Below are 20,553 nucleotides of genomic sequence, written 5' to 3'. Positions count from 1 at the left end.
GAGAGAGAGAGAGAGAGAGAGATGACTTCCTTTGTTTGGCTACACACATATTGCTCATTATTTTCTTTTGCGTTGCTTGTGCGGTAGGGAAACCCTCTGCAGGCAAAGAGAGTATGACACCTGTGCGCTGCAGAATGTCTTCTGAATTTCCAAGTGTCATTCACGCCGTTGTTAATAACAGAAATCTTCTGTATCACAGTTAATACATGTAAAATTATTTTCCAGATTGAAATATGGATCAAATAGTTGCTCCTTCGACAACTCTTCTCCATGTCGTCAAGAATAATATCAGGTGTAGAAGTATTAAACCGGCATTTGGTTGCAATAATTAAACGTCTGCTGTTTGAAACTGATAAACAATACCTTATTCAAAATAATCTCCATTGCTATTTAGACATCTCCCCCCCCCCCCCCCCCCCCCGCCGCCAGGCTATGAATGTCGCGCTTTAAAAGAAAAAAATCTTGTTTTGAAGTGACCCAGTTAGTGAGACATTTTTCGTATATTTTCATCCGAATTGAAGCGTTTTTCAGCGAGAGCGTGCCCCAGTGATACAAATACGTGATGATCGGACGGAGCCAAGCCTGGGAATAAGCCACATGGTTCAAATGGCTCTGAGCACTATGGGACTTAACTTCTGAGGTCATCAGCCCCCTAGAACTTAGAACTACTTAAACCTAACTAACCTAAGGACATCACACACATCCATGCCCGAGGCAGGATTCGAACCTGCGACCGCAGCGGTCGCGCGGTTCCAGACTGTAGCGCCTAGAACCGCTCGGCCACTTCGGCCGGCTAAGCCACATGACCTAGCATTTCCCAACTGAACCCCTCGATCGTTTCCCTGACCCGTTTTGCTGTGCGTGATCGGGCGTTATCGTGGAGCAATACGACTTTGTGCTGCTTTTTTTTCCATATTCCAGTCGTTTTTCACGTAATGTTCGATTTAAATCGATCATTTGCTGTCGGTAGCGATCAGTGTTAACGGTTTCACCAGGTTTTAGCAGCTCATAATAGATGACACCCTTCTGATTTACGACGCTTAGGATTCTCAAAATACATCCATTTTTCATCACCTGTCATTGTTTGATGGAGAAACGACTTTCTTTTGCATCTGGCGAGCAGCATTTCACAAGTGGTCTTTCGATTCGCTTGCTGTCTTTCATTCAATTCATGCGGAACCCATTTTCTGCAGCTTCCCATAGCTTTCAACCTAAGAGAAACTGCTTTCTGCGTCGCATTCAATTGTTCAACGAGTTTCCGTTGAGTTTGAGTATCATCTTCATCCTGTAAGGCCTGCAGTTCGTTATCTTCGAACGTTTTCGGTGGTTTCCCACGCTCATCGTTTCTCATGTCAAAATCGCCACTTTTGAATTTCATAAACTACTCAAAACACCTTGTTTTTCCAAGAGCATATTCGCCGAAAGCTTCGGGTTTGAAACAGATGACGATGTTCAGAATTTGGGTTATTGTGTTGACATTCGTCGTCAGCCATTACAGAAAGCAGATTTCGCTGCAGACGTGGTCTCACTGACGGCTAACACCATCTATAGGGAAATTCCGCTTTCATATATCTACACCTGGTACACACTAAATCCTTACCATCTTTCCTTTTTAGACAAATTGAATTGCACACAACCAATGTGATAATCATCCCTCAGATGTACTTTAGGACTTTATGGGGGCCAGTTCTACACAACTTCCTTGGAACCGCAATACAATGGTTCTTGTTTTGTGGACAAAGACCTCATCCCGTTGCAGCCAAAAAGTTCTGATTCTTAACTGTTTTCACAGTGTGGGATGCAACTTGCGATCTAAAATGTTTCCAAAAATTTCATTAATTTGGACATCAACGATAATGATGGTCTTTGCATAAACGAGGAACCAACTGCTATCCAAGCCATCATAAAAATGCTTCCAAATTTCAAAATTGTTACACCTCATTCGGAGAGCACTGTTAACTATGTTCTCGTTAACTATGTTCTCATCAGTTTATCATGCACCTAACTGAGCACCACATCATGTGAAGGAGCACACCATGGAGCATCCTCCTCAGCCCCACAAATCAATGTTGGCATGCCCCACAATATGGCCTGGGATCAGAAAACAACTATGCTACAGCACAACTTTCACTAATTGGACTCAGTACCCAAGCTACAATGAAACTCTTCTACAATAGCTGGTGAAGATACCTGATGATTCATTTGTATAGTAAAAGTTAGACAAGCATTAAACCGAATCACTGCTCTGGTAGACCAACTAGTTTACAGTTAGGGACCTCTGAATTCTAACAGTCCCATTTCACATTTACATTCATAATAGTGGATGTGGGCTCAAGTACTTTGTGTAAAATCTCTGATGGAAGCCTGATCTTGATAGGCAATAAGTGAACGCCTTGTTATTATGTACGCAGTTATTTCTATTGACACATTTTAATATAAAATTAGTAGAAAGAACGTTGACACATTCTACCTATATTTCAGTACTCTCAGGTCACTGGTGTCACATTAAATGTTGTGGGTGCAATAGAGGGTCTGAAAATTTTTGACCATTTGGAAGAAACTGGTGTGGCTAAGTGGGCAAGTGCAAGACAGCAAATCCCAAGGTTTGGGGCTCAGCTCTCAGTCAGTCTTCGGAATTTTTCCTGTCTTTTATCACTTATTTCACATTTATGTGCTTTTCATGTGGTAGGTTGCAGCAGCCAGCAATTAAATCTTTTATGTGAGCTCTTTAATTCTCTATGGATCATGTGTAGAGGAGCTGGACATCATAGAGGGAAGGTGAGGTTAAGAACACAGACACAAAGTTCGAAGTAATACATTGGTATGTTACATTTTGACATTTTGTTCATTGGTCTCTTGGAAAATAGTAGCCCTCGATTTGAGTGACAGTCTTCTGATTTTACTAACCACCCCAGTACTTGACTGCAACTGCTTGGGAAAGCCTTGAGAAACTCAAATGATTCTGGCAAAATCAGGTAAAAGTAGTCTGTATTCTCCACAGATGCGGATTTTTTTCAGTTTCCAGTACATTTCGGTGTTTGCCATTTTTGGACTGAACAATCACAAATCTTGTATCATAGATTATGAATGTAGTGATTCAGATCAGTTGGTCAGTGGAAAAAAGTGTTCTATATTTGGTCATGAATTCTTGCACCAGATTGCTACATGGATGGAATCATTTATGTAGAATTTGTGGAGTAATACGACAGTAATTGGGGAGACATGTAAATTGGGCAATAATGGTGGAAAATGATAGGAGCTCTTGCCAGACATCTGCTTAAGGAATACAATGAAAGTAGAAAACTAAAAAGGTCCTACAACCAGTGTTATCCTGAAGCATTTTATGATCTAAGTTAAATAATGTGCTAATTTTATCAGGAGAATTGTGAATACTACAACAGTCATGGGTGTTTCTTGTGAACAGTATGTGACAAATCTGTTTCATGAGAGTTTTTTCTCATTTTCATTAAAAATTTAAATTCTAACTGACTTGTGATGCTACTTGTCCCAGCTGTAAAATAAAATGCATGATTTCTAATGAATGGAAATAATACCCCTTTGCCTCTATAAGAAGCATCTCTTGCACAGAATGTATTTTTTTGTCATGAAGGTGTTTCCTTGCAGAAGAATGTTAACTCATTAGCATATGATGATTCATAAATGGTACAAACAAATTTTTGCTGTAGAACCAATAAAATCGTGACCAGTAATTTTTGAAATATAATTATTATATGAAATGCTTTCCCCTATATGATAATTTTTAACAGAGGAATTAAAAATTCATACATTAAGGGACAAAATGTATAGCCAACTTTGTTTGTGTATCCCATGAACTCGTTGTAAGCTTATTTAACATGAGAAAAGCGGCTGATTCTAATGTGTTTATCAAGTGGATATCATTTGTAATAACAGAACTAAAATAGGTCATTATTGCTCATATTACTTTGTACTACTGTTTGGTATGGTAAGTGGTGATTTGCAACTTCTGGAATGGTGACTTGGTTTTCACCTCATTGGAAATTTATTAGAGTAAATGCAAAAAACATTACATTATAGAATGCACCACATATGCAAAAAATAATGATATACCTCATCAAGAAAATGCATGGCAGCATAAAGAGAAAAATGCCATTACATCAAGTTAACAAAGACATTTACATTCATGATTTATGAGAATTTTTTATGTTTGCACTTGAGTGCAAAATTCTATATGTATAATTCTTTTTGGATTCTAATAGAAAATTGTATCAGTAAAATTCCTCTCCAGAAGCTCCAAGTCTCTACAGCTGTGTTCACTATTCCGGAAAAATAACTGTCTTATTGTCTGGCTTGCTTTTCATTTCCAGGTCATGGGAAAACACACAAAGATGCTGCAAGCGTACGGGCCACTCACCCTATACCTGCAGCCTGTGGTCTGTACTATTTTGAAGTGAAAATTGTTAGTAAAGGCAGAGATGGATACATGGGGATTGGATTATCTGCACAGGGTGTAAATATGAACAGGCTTCCAGGTAACAATTTGTTTTGCATAAACCAAGCAACATAATTAGGATTGTGAATAATTTGCGTTATTTGTTTTAAAAATTGTTGTAAAATTTACTGCCGATAAGCATTTCATTTTATTTACTAACATATTTAAGAAGTGAATAGCCCATATTAAGAGAGAGAGAAAATTTGTTATTGTGCATGTTATTAGTCACATTTCCAATCATGTTAGGGTCCTTCAAAAAGAAATAAAAACTGTTTAATGGATTATAATGCCATTGCTACTAGGAGGAGGTATGATCTCCTTCAGCGCACTGAGACCCCAAACTGGCCACTAGAAGAGCAATAGAACACACCTATATGCCAGCAGACCAAGCATGTGCGTGCATCAGCATCCACTGCACTCAGTCATGCTGAAAAAAGAGAAATGCAGGCTTAAAGAGAAGAGAAATGTGGTGTAGTGCTGTTTCTGTACAACCGAAGGAGTGCAAGGAATGGAAATTCAACAAAGCGTGCCACAAGTGTATGAAGAGCACTGAAAGTCTAGTGCAATTCAGATGTGCAGTCTGACATTTGGGACAATGGCTCCCACCATAACTCAAAGGTCATCAGTAATGAGGACATAAACATGTTGCACATTAGTATCAGCAATTCAATGTGTCATTCAAGATCGTGTGGTGTTGGCCGATGACATCCATCCTTCCTTGTATCGCTGGTGACATGCCTGGATCCTTGCAACAGACATGCAGTGCTCTTCACACATTTGTGCCATTCTTTGATGAATATTCATTCCCCTCACTTCTTCTGCTGGTAGGGGAAACTTACTACGTCCATTCGTTCTTCTGTGTTCAGCACTACTGAGTGCAGTGGACAGGCGACTCGTACACATTCTTGCTCTGTCATCATATGGGTGTGCATGTGTGCTTGTCCCTTTAGAGGTGAGTTTGAGGCCTCAGTGCAGTTATAGTAAACACACTGTCTTGTGTAGTCCATGGGATTGCAATCCATTCAGAGGTTTTAATTTTACAGCCATTGGCTTGTTTCTTTTTTGAATGGCCGTGACTGATGGAAATAAAATTAGGATGTATGCTAAACCAAATACTCTTTACCCTTAACTCATTGGCCATTATCCATGACATGTGATCTATGAACAGCAACAGTGTGGAAATTAGATATCATTTTGACATAAGACAGTAAAGGTAGGGGGGAGGGGAGAACACATTTGAGCAATTTGCTCTGACTGTGAACACTCAAAGAATCACAGTCCTATCATGATTTGCCCCTGCAACTACTCTACTAGACCATGATGTTCAAGCCTGATTTCATCAAGTAGATACCTTACCCTATTTTGAAAGTATTCTCTTGGAACTTCTCGCATGGATATATAAAACAGAACCCAAGTTTTCCACACATCCTGTGAATGTCGCTTTCACTGCGTCCTCCAAATAAACACTAAACTTGAGAGTGCAAGACAATAGCCTCAACACTGGTATGGCTGTGAAAAATGGTCTCTCTATCGCCATCGTGTGAAGATATTGGAGCGCTTTCACCAAGATACTTGGGATGCTGTGGCGGGACATCAAAAGCTTTGGCACTCTGACATCGTGGGTGGACCTGATCTTTTTGATCAAGATGATGGATTATGGGAAGCAGAAGCTCAACAATGGCAGAAACTATGTAAAGCCAAACAGTGTTCCCTCACCAGTCCAATGAAACATGTCAGTGCATATTTTATGCAATAATTGGTCTACTAAGCCACCAGCAACACCTGCATGAAAGCAGTATGCATAAACTGCAATGAACAAATACACTGCCTGACAAAAACATGAAGCATCAAAAAGGGGAGGAAGAAATGAAATGAGACTTTGATCACATAATCAAGTCAAATTTACAAAAACTCGACATCACGAATCTACTCAATAGTATGATGGTGCATCCCCTCTGACCTGGATGCATGCACTGATTCAATTGGGAAGATTGTCATAAAGCCATTGTATCATCTCCTGATGCAAACTGACCTACAACTGTTGTAACTGATCCTTGCTATCCTGGATACAGGCACATAGACGAAGTTGATACCCAAGCTGGTCCCATAAGTTCTATTGGGGACAGATCTGGGGATCTTGCTGGCCACGGTGATGCCTCAACATCACGCAGACAGTCCGTTGAAAGGCATATCTTGTGTTGATAAGCATTGTCTGTTAAAAAAATGGCACAATGATACTGTGGCATCAGAGAGAGAAATTGAGGGTGCAGGATGTTCTTGACATACCGATTTGCCATCACAAGTTCCAACAGTCAATATCAGCCATCGCCTACAGTCATGTATGGTGGCTGCCCTCACCACAACGCCAGGAGTAACACTAAAGTATCTCTTCAAAACGACGGAAGAACGGATCCTTTCTCCAGGTTACTGCAATACTCACCACTGACTGCCATCTGGGTTAGTGCAGAACCATGATTCATCACTGAACACAATACCATATCATCCATCAGCAAGCCACACTTTCAGGTCATGATACCACACCAAAAACAGCCATTGATGTTCCGGTGTTAACAGAAACTTATGCATGGGATGGTAATTCCCTAATCTGGCCACTGCTAGTTGCCAACTGCTGTACGGGATGACACAAAATGTTGCATAGAGTGCGTTACTTGTACTCAGATAGCTGGCTCAAATTTGAGGGGGTTACGAAGTGCTTGTTGCACAATAAGGTGATACTACTTTGTGGTAGTCCAAAACGGTTAACTGGAAACTTGGTGATATGTATACTTGCCCTCACATTCCCATACAGTCCAACATCAGCCCACTGTCACATCCTAATGCCCCACCAATCTGGATATCTCACGATTCAACCAACTGGCCGAATGGAGACCCACAATGAGGCCTTTTCAAACTGTCAGGTGTTATGATGCTGTCTGTCGTGAGTACATAGCGATGCTGTCTGTCGTCAGTACACAGCATCTACGTGTCCTTCCAGTGATCACTCAACATCCAGTGCTGTTTGTGCCCCTTATATACACTTCCAGGACTGGTAACAACACTGAAGCGAACAACACTAATGCACTTCGCTGGCTGTAGAATTGCAGCTCTAATGATTTACATACCCACCAAGTGTATGTATAAGAATACCTACTCCGAACTTTTCTTTTGTTTCCTTTACTGCTTGCTCAATATACAGATTGAATAGCATCGGGAAGAGGCTACAACCCTGTCTCACTCCCTTCCCAACCACTGCTTCCCTTTCATGTCCCTTGACTCTTATAACTGCCATCTGGTTTCTGTACAAATTGTAAATAGCCTTTCACTCCCTGTATTTTACCCCTACCACCTTCAGAATTTGAAAGAGAATATTCCAGTCACCATTGTCAAAAGCTTTCTCTAAGTCTACAAATGCTAGATACGTAGGTTTGCCTTTCCTTAATCTTTCTTCTAAGATAAGTCGTAGGGTCACTATTGCCTCAAGTGTTCCAACATTTCTACAGAATCCAAACTTATCTTCCCCGAGGTCGGCTTCTACCAGTTTTTCCATTCGTCTGTAAAGAATAGTATTTTGCAGCTGTGACTTATTAAACTGACAGTTCTGTAACTTTCACATCTGTCAACACCTGCTTTCTTTGGGATTGGAACTATTATATTCTTCTTGAAGTCTGAGGGAATTTCGCCTGTCTCATACATCTTGCTCACCAGATGGTAGAGTTTTGTCAGGACTGGCCCTCCCAAGGCCGTCAGTAGTTCTAATGGAATGTTGTCTACTCCCGGGGCCTTGTTTCAATTTATGTCTTTCAGTGCTCTGTCAAACTCTTCACGCAGTATCGTATCTCCCATTTCATCTTCATCTACATCCTCTTCCAGTTCCATAATATTGTCCTCAAGAACATCGCCCCTGTATAGACCCTCTATATACTCCTTCCATCTTTGTGCTTTCCCTTCTTTGCTTAGAACTGGGTTTCCATTTGAGCTCTTGATATTCATGCAAGTGGTTCTCTTTTCTCCAAAGGTCTCTTTAATTTTCCTGTAGGCAGTATCTATCTTACCCGTAGTGAGATAAGCCTCTACATCCTTGTATTAATCAGTATTTTGTAGTGTGTGTTATGGTTGTTGCATATTACAGGCTTCTTAATTCTTGTGAAGATATTTTCACAGAAACAAAGATGACATGAGTAACAAACCCAAATAAATCACAGTCACATTATTACCTCATCACGAGCCACAGGAGACCTTGGGTCCGTTATACCAAAATACTCAGAACAACCTCAGAAATTTTGTCAGTGGAGTTCTAGTTTACCCTGAATATGTAGAATGTAACACTGTCATGACATGGGAAAACTTTTGCTGTTTGCTGTGTTTCAGACTTCACAGGATCCAGGATGTAACATGACATCAATGTCCAAAAATTCCAGAAAATATCATCTACAGACAGCAAGATTTTGTGAATATTACCCTTGCTCTTTGGCTCATTATTCAGGCATCACCAGATATTTGTGATAGAGTTTGAGATAAATAGAGTTGATGGGCTAGTCTTGATGTTTGAAGGAAGGTTTGACTTATGATTAAGAAGAGAACCCCATAACAACCGAATTATCAAAATATCTGAGACAGCTGTCACAGTTTGCCCTTTCTCTACAAAGATAATCAGTTTCATTCAGTTGTGAAACATCTTCAGATCAGTAGTAACTGCATAGAAACCAATGAATTTCAATTACTGTGTACGGTTTCCATAAGTACTTCATGGTCACTGAAATTGACTGGTTACCCTGTAATTACTACCAATCCAAAAATGTTCTGTAACTGAACAAAACTATTTAAGATTGTGACAGTAATAAATGACATTTAGTTAACTGAATGTTAACGCCAGCAAATATCTGTTTTATTCCAGTGGGTGCTGGAATTGATAACTTTCAAGATGTTTAGGTTAAACTTTAATCCACCTAAAGACGGGCAATGATTTGGGTTGTTCCATAGTCATTATCATTGTGATACAGTATGCAACCTAGTCAAACGATGTATTCAGTTCCTTGTAACTGGAACATTACCAAAACATAAAATCCCCTCAGCTTTCTCTATCCTTTCACATACACCTTCCAGAAGGCTCCTGAGGGATTTGATTGCACATGCAACTGTGTGTGTCACTCATCTTCATGATGTCAAAATTCAAAGGCCCAGACACCATTTCCAGTTTGTCGTGACCCACTATTGGAGTCTCTTTGTGGGCCTTGTCCATGCAGTTCTGCTCAAAATTTCATGTGATACATTTTCATCCAAATTATTATCAAGAAACTGTTGAAGAAGAGAAAACATAGATGTCCTGCAGCAACTGCTATCTGGTAGATAATGTAAACCAGGCATTTTCAGCCTCTCACTGTTACTCATTGGAATGATGCCAGTCATTGTCATCTTCCAGTCAATTTCTTGTAGGCTGGGATGTTTTCAGATCTACTGATGGTTACAAACACTACACCTGCAAAATCTGCCACTTCCTTTCCTGGATGACCATTAGCTTTACCAGAAAGCAGTCGCCCTCATTCATTACACCTTCACATTGACCATATTTTTATGTTAATATGACATATCAGTCAAACAATAATTTTACTAAGCATTATTAATGTTCTTAAAATTAATCCATCTTTTTCATTCATGTGTTCCTGCCCAACTTCCTTCATTGCCATGTATAAGCATCTGAAGTTATTTTTGACCATGACACATTAGGTAGCTTAACTTTTGTGTCAGAAAATACACAGTTACACAGTCAGTTGACTTTGAATTAGTTTGTTTATTTTTATGTTAGTGAGGATCAGTTTCACTGGAAACAAATATTCACTGATTCATCATTTAATTGCTTCTTAAATGTTGAAGCTACAGACAGGTGATCTAACTTTCTGACAAATTAAAACTGTGTGGCAAACCAGGGCTCGATACTGTGACGTTCACCTTTCATGAGCAAATGCTGTACTGACAGCTGTACAGACACGACCTACAACCCACCCATAAAGCTTTTCTTCTGCCAGTAAGTCATCTCCGACCTTCCAAATTCCAAAGATGAGAGAAGTGAAGATGAGGAAGTAAAGCAGTGACAGCAGGTTGTGAGTCATGTGTAGGTAACTCAGTTGGTACAACATTTGCCAACAAAATGTGGTCTCAGGTTCGAGGATTAGTCTGGCACACGGTTTTAATCTATTAGTATGTTTCGAATCATTGCACACTGTGTTGCAAAGTGAAATTCATGCTGAACAACTTTCTTTGCTTCATGTGGATTGAATATTATGTGAGTGGCGTAAGTGTATCCTAAAGGGTGTCAGGGTGAGCTGCGCTAGTCAATAATGTGACACCCCCCAGGGGGTCCACAACTCTTTTGTGGATACGTGCGTGGCGAGCACGGGGCCCCGAGCCATTGCAGCCTTCTTTCTCTCCCGGGCTGCATTTCCTTTTCCTTCCCCTCCTTTCCCCTCCATGCTCCTTTCCCCTCGCCCTCTCCTCTCCCACTATTGGTGTCCTTGCTTATGTTGGCCCCGCTATCCTCCTGGTTCTGTTGGTTTAACTCTCTGGCTTTGTTGCGTACTTATCTCCTCTTTTTGGCATTCCTTGGTCCCCCTCTGGGGTTTGACCTCCATTCCAAAATTTCTCTTCCGTAGTGTGAGCCATTTGGGGAAGAGCACCTTACCTAGTGTCTCCGACGTGCGCCCTCCTAGTACATTCCACCTTTTCTTTCACGTCGTGGTCTGATGCTAGGGTGCATAGCCAGCACGGTAGCCAGCCCGTGTGGTGGGGTCGCTATGTACCCTTTTGGTTGAGCCCCCTGAACACACAGGGATCACACTTCTGATACCTGAGCTGTGACCTCCTCATGCATGCCTTGGAGTGGTTGCTCGTCATCCTGGAGCATCGGAACTCCCGGCAATGGCCGCCGTGCCAGACGGCCCTTGCTGTGGCTGGGTGGCGCCCGTGAGGAGAGCCCCTGATCGGAGTGGGTGGTATCAGGGCGGACGCTATGCAGATGAAACGCATAAGGGTCCAAAACTCTGGCCGTTCTGCGGCCGTCTCTCTGCGTGGTACTGATTCCTCAAGTGCTGCTTCTCTTGCCCCTTCGGCCTTCCCTTCCATGGCTACCCCCTGGGAAGAGGGTCAGGCCCGTCGTCTAGGGGCAAAACCTTTCCCCCGTTATCTAGTTTGCACCAGGACTGATGGAGATACTTTCACCAGTGTCAAGCCTTTATTCTTTGTGGAACACATTGAAGACAAGTTTGGCGAAGTGGACTCCCTGAGCAAGATGCGGTCGGGTTCGTTGCTGATTAAAACTACTTCAGCTGCCCAATCTGCGGCCCTTCGTGCCTGTACCCATCATGGCACAATTCCTGTGTCTATTACCCCTCACCAGTCTCTAAATATGGTACAAGGTGTGATTTTCCACAGGGACCTCATCCTTCAAACTGATGAGGAACTTCGGGACAATCTCGCACGGCGGGGTGTTCACTTTGTTCGGCGTGTTCAGAAGGGTCCTAAAGATAACCGTATTGATACTGGTGCCTTTATCCTGGCCTTTGAAGGGGATACCCTTCCTGAGAAAGTTAAGATTATGGTCTATCGCTGTGATGTGAAGCCGTACATCCCACCTCCTATGCGGTGTTTTAAGTGCTTGCGTTTTGGCCACATGTCTTCTCGCTGTTCCCAGGACCCTCTCTGTGGTGACTGTGGACGTCCACTCCATGAGGGGAGTCCCTGTGTTCCCCCTCCTGTATGTGTAAATTGTCGTGGTAGTCATTCTCCACGTTCACCAGATTGCCCAGTTTATAAGAAAGAAAAAAAGATCCAAGAGTATAAGTCCCTCGATCGTTTAAGCTACACAGAGGCCCGTAAGAAATATGCACGACTGCATCCTGTGTCTATGACATCAAGTTACGCCTTGGTTACAACTTCCCCCCTTCCCCCCCCTTCCTTACCCCCATCCCGGACCCCACTCCTCCCCCCCTCCCCTGCGGCTCCCACACCTTCTCCTCTGGGTGCTGCTCCCCCTCCCCAGCCGGAGAAGTGTCCCACTCCTTCGGCGTCTGCCGGTCAAGGGCGCCTCTCCCGGGATGCCCCTTCCCGGCACCTTCCAGGTCAAAGGTCTGCTGCCGCGCGGCGACCGCGAGAGCCGCGGTCTGTCGGCCCCCAGGTCGCCCGGTCTCTTTCTGTTCCTGATCTTGCTGCAGCTGGCTCCTTTATGCCACACAGCCCTCCTCGATCTCAGCCTGAAAAGAAGAAGAAACATAAGTCCCGGGACAAAGAGCCTCTGGTGTCACCGGAGGTCCCTTCCCCGACTTCACAACTGGATTCTGACCTGTCGTTTATGGATGTCGCCCCCTCCTTGTCTGTGACGGGTGGGGACCCGGCAGTATGACTGGATTTAGCGTGTTCAGCCCTCATTTAAACCATCGTTCTGTGGTTCTCCAATGGAATTGTAATGGCTACTATCGACACCTTCCGGAATTGAAATCCCTTCTTTCGTCCTACTCTGCAGCTTGTGTGGTTCTCCAGGAATCACATTTTACTGATGCTCACTCACCGACCCTCCGTGGGTTCCGTGTTTTCTGTCGCAATCGGGTCGGACCCTTGCGGGCTTCTGGTGGCGTTTGTACGTTGGTCCGTACCGACATTGCTTGCACGTGGATTCCTCTCCAAACTACATTGGAAGCGGTTGCTGTTAGGGTCCACTTAGACTCTGCAGTCACCGTTTGCAATCTTTATCTCCCTCCTGACAGGGCTCTTACACCTGCTGCCTTAACCACCCTTCTTCAGCAACTTCCTCCTCCCTTCCTCCTCCTTGGGGATTTTAATGCTCATCATCCTTTGTGGGGCAGTGCCTTTCCATCTAGACGAGGTCTTCTTATAGACCAATTTATTGCAGACCACGACCTGTGCCTTCTTAATGATGGCTCCCCTACTCATTTCAGTGCTGGTCATGGTACCTTTTCTGCCATTGATCTTTCTCTTTCTTCTCCCTCTCTCCTCCCTTCATTACACTGGTCGCCACACGACGACCTTTGTGATAGTGACCATTTCCCGTTGATTCTCAAGCTCCCTTCGCGCTCCCCGATGGACAGGTTACCTCGTTGGTCTTTCCACCGCGCCGATTGGCCTCTATACACTGCACAGGTCGAGTTTTCTCCCTCTTTGTCGGGTTGTATTGATGACGTCCTACGTGACGTGTCTGATGCGATTGTTCGCGCTGCTAACGTTGCTGTCCCGCGCTCATCTGGACTATTTCGTCACCGGCACGTCCCGTGGTGGAGTCCGGCCATTGCCATTGCCATCCGTGATCGCCGTCGAGCTTTGCAACACTTCAAGAGGCACCCATCCGTAGCCAGCCTTACTACTTTTAAACGCCTTCGCGCTAAAGCCCGTTATTTAATCAAACAGAGCAAGCGGATATGTTGGGAACGATTCGTTTCTTCCCTTGGTTCCACTGTCCCTCTGTCACGGGTATGGGCTACACTTCGTTCTCTCCAAGGTTGCCATCGGCAGTCCACCCTACCAGGCCTTCACCTCCCAGATGGCATTTGTACGGACCCATTAGTTATCGCCGAACATCTTGCGACCCATTTTGCAGTGGCATCGGCGTCAGCCTCCTATCCCGCTGCTTTCCTTCATCACAAACAGCAGGCTGAAGCTCTCACCTTATGTTTCACCACTTGTGAGTCAGAATCTTATAACGAACCTTTTACTGAATGGGAATTTCTTTCTGCTCTATCTTCTTCTCATGATACGGCCCCTGGCCCAGATTCCATTCATAACCAACTGCTTCAACATCTCAGTGCTCCACAACGGCAACATCTTCTTCGGGTGTTGAACCGTATCTGGCTCCAGGGTGACTTCCCTTCTCAGTGGAGGGATAGCATTGTGGTTCCTGTCCTTAAGCCTGGTAAGAACCCCCTATCTGTTGACAGCTATCGGCCAATTAGTTTGACCAATGTTGTTTGTAAGTTACTTGAACGGATGGTAGCCCGTCGGCTCACTTGGGTCCTCGAATCTCGGGATCTATTGTCCCCTTACCAGTGTGGCTTTCGAGACGGACGATCTCCAATCGATCATTTACTTCGCTTGGAATCCGCAGTTCGGCAGGCTTTTTCCCAGCGCCGCGATTTGGTTGCAGTGTTTTTTGACCTTCGCAAGGCCTATGACACGGCCTGGCGCTATCACATCTTACTAACCCTTCATCAGTGGGGTCTTCGGGGCCCACTCCCGAATTTTATCCGCCAGTTCCTGATCCATCGGTCATTCAGAGTTAGAGTTGGTACTGCTTTTAGTTCTCCACGGACCCAGGAGACGGGCATCCCACAGGGTTCTGTCTTGAGTGTCCTTCTTTTCCTCATTGCTATCAATGGACTTGTGGCCTCTGTCGGTCCCTTGGTCGCCCCTGCCCTGTATGTGGATGATTTCTGCATTTGGGTTAGTTCCTCCTCGATGGCATCTGCAGAACGGCAGCTCCAGGTGGCTATACGGCGTGCCTCTGCATGGACCCTCTCACACGGGTTTCAATTCTCTCCTTTAAAATCGCGGGTGGTCCACTTCTGTCGCCGTACTACGGTCCACCCTGATCCAGAGCTCTATCTCGCTGCACAACGATTGCCTGTGGTTTCACAGTTTCGTTTCCTGGGTCTTCTTTTCGACAACAAGTTCTACTAGCCCTGTTGATAGTCTCCTGGTTGAAGCTGGGATCCCACCCCTTTCTGTTCGGCGGTCCCAGCTTCTGGTGTCTTATGCCCTCACTATCCGTTCTTCTCCCTCTCATCCTTCCTATTCTATCCTGTTCCCAGACCATGGACGTCGCCCACCCGACTCCCGCCCTCGGGCGGGTTTACCGGTTGGGCTGCGCCTTGCGTCTCTTTACCGTGATTTTCAACTTCCTTCTTTGTCCTGTCTTCCTCGCTCCCTCCCCTCCCCCCCTCCTTGGTTAGTTCCTCGGCCTCGAATTCGGATGGATCTCCGCCGCGGTCCGAAAGATTCCATCCCCCCGGTGGTGTTTCGTTCCTTTTTCCGCAAAATTTTATGGGAGTTTCGGGATGCTGTTGTTTTTTACACTGATGGCTCTAAATCTGCTGATCATGTTGGGTATGCCTTCACGTCCTCTGTTGGAACGGAAAATCATCTGCTGCCACCTACATGTGGGGTGTTTACTGCGGAATTGATGGCAATTTCCCGGGCCCTTACCTTTATTAAACAATCCCAACACAACCGCGTTTTGTTATGTACGGACTCGATGAGTGGCCTTCTTGCTATTGACCGGTGTTTTTCGCGCCATCCCTTGGTCTCTGCCATCCATGACCATCTCGCTGATATTCACCGTGCGGCTTGTTCCATTGACTTCCTATGGGTCCCTGGCCATGTGGGTATCCCGGGAAATGAGCTCGCTGATCATTTGGCTGGGGGAGCAGTTACTTACCCCCCGTTTCCTGTAACCCCTCCTGCAGCGGATTTACGGCTTCACATCAAATCCCACTTCGCGCAGTCATGGGCCAATTCTTGGGAGGCTACTCCACTGTCTAATAAACTTCGTGCAATTAAGGTGACACCAGGCCCATGGCGTTCTTCCTTTCGCCTCTCCCGAAAGGACTCGACCACACTGTGTCGTCTCCGCATTGGTCATACCAGGCTGACCCATGGTTTTCTTTTGCGTGATGAGCCACCCCCGCTATGTGGTTGTGGAGCCTTCCAGTCAGTGGCCCACATTTTGGTTGAATGCCCCCTTCTTTTGGCTCTGCGTACTAAGTACAGACTCCCCCACACTTTACCTTTGATGTTGGCTGACGATTCCCGGATGGTCTCTCTGGTTCTCGGTTTCCTCCGGGAGAGTGGTTTTTATTCTCAGTTTTAAGGTTTTTAATCTCCCTGGTGTTGGGGCAGGGCGGTGAGTGTTTGGGTGTCTCCCACTGTAGGCAGTGTTTAGAGATTCCCGATTCACCTCCCTGACCGGAATCCTCTTTTCTTCCCCTTTTACTCTTTTTACCCTTTTTTAAGGCTTGGTTAGTCTTTTTATTCCCATACGTATTTTCTGCATTATAGCAGTTGTACCTTTTAAGTCACAGGTGGTCTTGCCTATGCTGCTTCAGCATAGTGTTGGGTTCGTTCTCTTGCCGACTTCCCTCATTTGTTTTTACCAATGACAACGTGACTGCCCTTTACGTTTTTTCCCTTTTTCCGTTTTATTGTTCTGACTTTTCTGAGATGTCCCGTTAGCAGAATGGAGTATATTTGAAACAAGGGACTGATGACCTCGCTGTTTGGTCCCTTAAACCTCAAACAACCAACCAACCAAACCAATAATGTGACAAAGTGACAGTTTCTGCATGTTATTACCAACAGTTCCAGATATGACATTGATGAATTATTTTTTCTGTTATCTTCTGACAACAGACTACAGCAAGATTTTAATGTTACCGATGCAAGTTGTCCCTGTAGTAGGAGCATTAGTACTGTGTAAAGCAGGCTTCATATGTAAACGAGATGTGCTTGAGAAAACAGGATCAGTAATATTTCATTGCAGAAACTATTAATCTGGTTGAAAGTGAGAGGCAAAGCCATTTAGATGCAGTCATATTTGTTGATACTGTAGCTGTAACATTCATAACAGTAGTGCTAAAGTTTACCCAGTATATGTGCAAATCTGTGAGCTGCTCCTTCTAATTTTGTGTGATCTTCCACTAATGTACCAAGGGCAGGGACATCACATTTGTGTGTGCTGGTATCATAACCACTAACTTCATCACAACATGCACTTTGTGCTCTTCCATAAATCAGACAATGTAAATGCAATGAACAATTGCTAATAGTTATTTATGAAATAGAGTATATAAGTGGATATATGATGGGAAGATCAGGAGACATTGTTGGCACTTGTTTTGAAATTAAATATGTTTACAATTTCAAAATAAACCTTCTGTGTGTCTCAGGCATATACATGTACCACACTCGATCCATTTTTCCATAGGTTGGGACAAGCACTCATATGGCTACCATGGCGATGATGGACATTCATTCTGCTCATCAGGCACAGGACAGCCTTATGGACCAACATTTACAACTGGTGATGTTATAGGCTGTGGTGTCAACCTTGTTGACAATACTTGTTTTTATACTAAAAATGGCCACAACCTTGGTGTGGCATTCACAGACCTACCAGTAAGTCATGAAAATCTTATTAGTACCTGATAGTTAGTTGTTTGTGCATTCCACCAAGAGGCTTTTTACTGTGTAATATAGGTTAATATTTTAGGCTTTGATATTATTTGGAGAACTTTTTATGTTTGATGCTAAATTATATCATTACTGATCATATTGAGAGAGAGGTTTCACCATCTGGGGTTAGGTATAGCATATTTTAGAAATACCTTTCTTTTATTATCAGTTTGTTCTCTCTCTCTCTCTCTCTCTCTCTCTCTCTCTCTCTGTGTGTGTGTGTGTGTGTGTGTGTGTGTGTGTTTTTTTTTAGTTAGTTGCTACACATCATAGGGACATCATCATGTGTAGTGAAACTACCACCACCACCACCACCTCCACCTCCTTCCTCTTCTACACCACCACCACCACCACCACCACCACCTCCTTCCTCTTCTACACCACCACCACCACCTCCTCCTCCTCCTCCTCCTCCTCCCTCCTTCCAACACCACTGACAGGCTAGAAATTAAAATAATGTGATTATTTTAAGATTTGGTTATGTCAGACAAACAGAGTAACGCTTAATGTTCCAAGACCAGTTATGCATATTAATATGTTTTTTGCCATGTGTTTTATGTTCACTAATTACAAATATATTGGCTCTTTATTGCAGCCAAACCTCTACCCAACAGTTGGGCTTCAGACACCTGGAGAAGTTGTTGATGCAAATTTTGGCCAGTCACCATTTGTGTTTGACATTGAAGATATGATGCGGGAGCTACGGGCTCGCACTCTGCGTACAATTCACGAGTTTCCTGTTCCAGACAACCGTGGAGAATGGCAGGCTACTCTTCATAAGTGAGTCACTCGCTTCTAGAAGTGATGCGTGCAGAGGCTGGTGCCATGTTAGCCAGTGAATTTTGATAAAACAGAAGATTATGAGGAATTATAGCCGATAAATCAAGCAACATATGATTCTTTTCTATATACAATGATAGCCAAAACATTATGACCACTGCCCACCATGAGACAGAATGCTGCCTGGTGGTGTTGCCAGTCTGCGACATGGTGAGGAAAGTATATAAGCGAAGCAGAGATGAATGGGTAATCATTCTAGCAACAATATGGCCTACAAATGTGGTAATCCCCTGACATGTGTACTGACAAAAGGCAGATTTTTCCCAATGCCTAAGAACAAGGATCTCGGAAATGGCAATCCTATTTGCATGCTACTACTGTTTGAGCATTTTTGGATTGGGGTTGAAGGGCACTGAAACTACAAGTGGGTGACAGTGTTCAACATCCACACTTTATCATGGAATGTAGAGATTGAAGGCTGACCCAGTTTGTAAACGGGATTGGCTGCTATCTGAGGCAGATCAGATAACAGAGTAAAATGCTGATACGGGCACAAGTTTTTGAAGTAAATCATTTGGCACACATTGTTGAACATGGATTTCTGCAGCAGATGATCCCTACATATACACTTGCTGACATAATGACATTGTCAGTTAAAATTGCAGTTGGTGCAGAATCATCAGGATTTGACTGAGGTTCAGTGGAAACATGCCATCTGGTTGGACGAATCATGTTTCTTCTTACACTAGGTGAATGGTCGTGTTCAGATACACCATCATCCAGTCAAACAGCTGCTTGAACATGCACCGTGCAACAAAAGCAGGCTGGTGGCGGCAGTATTTTGCTTGCTGTTTGGGAATTTCACTTGGGCTTTTGTGGGACCTTTGGTAGTAACCGAGGCACCATGACACTACTTTAATGTCATTGTGGTCATCTGCACTCCTTTCTGCTTGATTTCTTTCCTAATGACGATGGCACCTTCCACCAAGACAACAGTCATCTCAAGGCCAGAATTGTACTTGAGGAGTGTGGTTGTGGACTCACATTGATGTCCACATCATAGAATTCACCTGATCAAAACTTGATGGAACACATCTAGATTGCTATCAGGCACCAGCTACATGCCCTAAAAACACTGTCGTGTAATTTACTCATACTGCATGGCCCATGCATAGACATCTGGTCCCAATACTTCCAGAAACCTAGAAAGGACTTGGCGAATTCATGCAGTGTGGAATTTCTGCTATATTGTATTCTAAAGGTGATCCATAACACTATTAAGTAGGTGGTCATAATGTTTAGGCTGATCAATGTATGTATCATAAAATAACTACAACTGCAAAATTAGGAAAATTCAGATTTATACTGAGACTAATGACCATCTTGCTGCATACAATTAGTGATGGAACTGGAGACACCACAAGAAGGCTTGCAAAGTATGTATATAGCGTAGATCATACCTATGACCATATCACAATAGATAATATTTCTAATAATTTATTTATTCTCAGTTCAGAAACATACAGATATACTGGCTGACAACAGGAAAATTATACTGGGGAAAATCCAACACATTTGGTGAACTAGTATCTTTATTTCACATGTACCATAAACTTCACAACCTCCAAGGCACTCGGACTGGCATGAATGATATCATCTGTGCAGGATGTTGGGCACAATAAGTGTTGAAACATATGGCTGGCTCTTGTCTGCATACACAGTGGCATCAACATTCGTCCTTCCATTACAGCTTTCTCTGTACCGGGGAGGGGGGTCGTTGCTTGGCTGCTGCCATCCATCTTCAGAGTTTGAGTTTTCTCATTTGGGAGTTCCAGCCTCATCTTACGTGAAACATGATACAGTTCTCCGATGATCATAGGAAGCCCTTCCTGGACCTCGGACATTGAGGAGGGAGGGTGTGCCCATGCAGTGGCTGAGTATGTTGTACGCCACTGTAAGCCTCTCTTTACCAGCAGCCTCTTCTCTGCGTACTGCATGTGGTGCTATTCCAGCCAATTAATAAATTTTATCTATTAGAACAGATTGAGGCAACCTGTCATCAGCTTATACGTTTG

The 20,553-nt window shown here is 43.7% G+C and overlaps 1 protein-coding gene across 1 annotated transcript in view; it reads left to right on the top strand.

The window, feature by feature from the left end:
* The window catches only part of LOC126262445 (ran-binding protein 9), a 246,250-nt gene that overhangs the window by 182,924 nt on the left and 42,773 nt on the right, over window positions 1–20,553 (top strand). Inside the window, exons 2-4 of the mRNA XM_049959097.1 lie at window positions 4,347–4,511; window positions 17,451–17,641; window positions 18,294–18,478. Of these exons, the coding sequence (XP_049815054.1) occupies window positions 4,347–4,511; window positions 17,451–17,641; window positions 18,294–18,478 (541 nt within the window). The remainder of the gene's footprint in view (window positions 1–4,346; window positions 4,512–17,450; window positions 17,642–18,293; window positions 18,479–20,553) is intronic.

The sequence above is a fragment of the Schistocerca nitens genome, chromosome 6 (genome assembly GCF_023898315.1).
Source record: "Schistocerca nitens isolate TAMUIC-IGC-003100 chromosome 6, iqSchNite1.1, whole genome shotgun sequence".
Classification (NCBI taxonomy): domain Eukaryota; kingdom Metazoa; phylum Arthropoda; class Insecta; order Orthoptera; family Acrididae; genus Schistocerca; species Schistocerca nitens.
The sequence above is the reverse complement of the archived record's forward strand: the minus strand, read 5'-3'. Positions and strand labels throughout refer to the sequence as shown.